Below are 3,216 nucleotides of genomic sequence, written 5' to 3' on the forward strand. Positions count from 1 at the left end.
TTTTTATTACCAAATATTTCTTTTATTTTATAATAGTGATTTTCCTTTTTCTGGTATCTAACATTTTTTTCTAAAATACATATATATTTTCTATTTTAAATAAATATCATAAAATATTTTTATATTTATAAATTTGTACACAAAACCATTAATTGTTAAGGGATTAAAATATATATTACTGCTACTACACACATTAATTCTTTTTTAACCATAATATACAAAAAATTCACTAATGGGTCCATTCATTCATTAGTATTTATAAAAAAATTTTCTTTTATAAAATATAAATATATTGAGTATTATATAAGCTAAGATTAATGAGTGTTATATTTCATAAATAAAAACATATTTGATAAAGGAGTGTTGTGTAGTGTTATCTGATTATCATAGAAAAGACTAGTTACCAAATAGTCATTAACAAGAATTATATATAATCTTTTTCTTAATCAAAACAAAGACTAATTCCTTAATTATAATTAGAACGTCAAACTTATACTCTCAAATGCTTTTTTTTTTTCAATAAACTAAACAGAAGATTATTCTAGGATTATCGGATGTCTCTACCACTACATATTATATTTAGGAGATTTGAAATCTTAAAACCTTACTTAATTTTCACAAAAAGAATTCAAAATGCTTGGACAAATCATCCGATTTATAATTTATTAAATATTAATTAATTAATTATTCATATTAAATAACTCATGAAGAAAAAGTCTACATGTACGGCAGTTAGCATCAAACCAAATTGCTTATTATATATTAGAAAAAATATAGGTAACAATGAAAATATTAAACAATGTAAACTATGTTCATTTTGCTTATTATCATTAGTGTATCAAACTATCAATAGACACTAAGAAGTCTAACGATTCACTTTTTATTTATTAAATATATAAAAAATAACAAAAATTAAATTAGTTGAGATAAAAAGTAGTTTATAATCTTATTTTTCAAATATTAAAAATAATATTTTTTATGATTTATATAACAAAAAATAATTTAAAAATAAAAATTAAAAATAATTTGTTTATATATTTTTATTAAATCAAAATCTTCTAAAATAAAAGCATTCATAAAAAATAAAATAAAAAATAAATTATTTTTAAATTAAAATAATAAAACACACATCTCATAAAAAATATAAATAAATAAATATTTTTTATTTTATCATTTTATCAATTTTTTCACCTTAAAAAATCTAAATTCAATTCCGTTATATATATAATAAGTATAGATTAACCATTAAATCCTTAATTAACCTTAGGTATTTAGTATTAAAAAGTTATCAAGTGTATCCGAAAATATAAGTATTATAGTTATTTTAACCGTTGATTTTAATTGATATATATTATATATATATTTTTATAATTCAAATTAACGATTAAAACATCAGTATTTCCGTCGGTATTTCTGGTATAGGTGAAACTCTTCCTCTAGTATTACCTTGCTTGACTCTGGTTCCTTATTATTACTACAACTAACACCTTTTCCGATTCTCTTTCATTATTTTTATTATAAATAGAGATCCCCATATGTTGCGCCACTTCATTGGCGTGTGGACCGCACAAAACACATTTCTCTTCACTTAGCTTCCTTCTACCTTCTTTCTTTCTTTCTTCAACATAATCGTCTTTATCTCTTAGATTCTAATATTTTATACTTCATCAACATCGATCATCGCACTTCTTCTCCCTATATACAAGTGTTACAATTTCCAATTTGTTTGATTTGATATAGCTAGGGACATATATAATTGAAAAAAAAAAAACAAGCTTACGCATGGTTTTGAGTTATTAGATATCTATATACAAGTCTATTCTGAGTTTTTAAGGAGGTTGTTGTTGGAATGAAACAACCTTCAACTCATCGTATCGTTGGCTACCATGTCAAACATACCCACTTCTCTCTCTGAAATTTGTCTCACTCAGTTCCGCTTAGCTATGTCCATAGCAGATCCATGGCCCTTCTCATAAGCCTCACCTACACCTTAGCATAACCCTCTCAATCTCACCACCTCAAAAAAGAACATACACACAAGTCTTCCTAGTACTTCCCATAACTTCTGTTCTATTGGTCTTTTTGTTTTTGTTTTTATTTTTATTCTCTATTTTCTGCTCTCAGAAAGCATGAGATTCAAGCTCGGGAAGCGTGCACTTCGGGTCACCCGCTGGGTCTTCAGACGGATCAGGATCCGACCCGTGTACCGACGGTTGGATGGATCATCAGGGAAGCCCATGTCAAAGCTTCTCAATTGGGGCCGCAAGTTGACTAGTGGGGCGAAGTTATTATGTAATTCTACAAAAATCGGGTCGGGTTATACTCGGGTTGGTTCTGACCCGAATCCTCCTGTGCCTAAGGGATACTTGGCTGTGTATGTAGGGCAAAAGGACGGTGGCGAGTTCCGGCGCGTGCTTGTGCCGGTGGTTTACTTCAACCATCCCTTATTTGGAGAGTTGCTTCGCGAGTCGGAGGCCGAGTTCGGATACCACCACCCGGGCGGGATCACGATACCTTGCCGGGTCACTGAGTTTGAACAAGTCAAGACCCGGATTGCATCCGGATCGGCTTGTAAGAGGCTGACGTGGCTGCGGCATCATTAACGATATATAATTGTGGTGGTGAATTCATTGGAATTAGATTTTAATGATATTAAAAAAAGAAAAGAAAAATGGATTCTCTTGGAATTTTGTTTATATATTACTAGGTTGTAATTATTTCTGACCCTTTTTTTTTGTCAATAAAAAATTTGGGGTTACTCTTTTTTCAAGTTTTTTTCCTGAATTTTTTTTCTATGCTATAGATATTTGTGATTGAATTGAACATCTGGTTAATGGAGCTTTGAATGTAACTACAAAATAGATTTTAATTTGCTCCTATCATGCTTTTGTTATATAGCAATTACGTAGTGATAATATGTATTGTCAATTGACAAATGACAATTACAGCGATAATGATAGTGTCTAATAGCAGGTTCAATATAGCCAAAGAAAGCAACAGTACTAGTAAAATAAATAATATTTAAATTTTAAAATACCCTTTCTTTCTCATCTCAGGTTGGAGACAGTATTTAGATAAATTCATAGACGTGTTGACAAACACCAATTCTAGAATCCAATAAAAGGAATTATTTATAATTTTCTATTTTTTCGGTCTACTGTATATCCTGACCTAATAGACCAAAAACTAATATAGTATCTTCCAAATTTGACAGAC

At 29.0% G+C, this 3,216-nt stretch overlaps 1 protein-coding gene across 1 annotated transcript; it reads left to right on the plus strand.

Moving 5' to 3' along the window:
• The first annotated feature begins 1,981 nt into the window (after positions 1 to 1,981).
• On the plus strand, positions 1,982 to 2,770 carry SAUR36 (SAUR-like auxin-responsive protein family). The gene has a single exon (XM_016328647.3). It carries the CDS (start codon positions 2,130 to 2,132, stop codon positions 2,601 to 2,603), a length of 474 nt encoding a protein of 157 aa, XP_016184133.1. The 5' UTR covers positions 1,982 to 2,129; the 3' UTR covers positions 2,604 to 2,770.
• The last annotated feature ends 446 nt before the right edge of the window (positions 2,771 to 3,216 follow it).

This window comes from Arachis ipaensis, chromosome B2 (assembly GCF_059453495.1).
Source record: "Arachis ipaensis isolate K30076 ecotype BB chromosome B2, ASM5945349v1, whole genome shotgun sequence".
NCBI classification, from domain to species: Eukaryota; Viridiplantae; Streptophyta; class Magnoliopsida; order Fabales; family Fabaceae; genus Arachis; species Arachis ipaensis.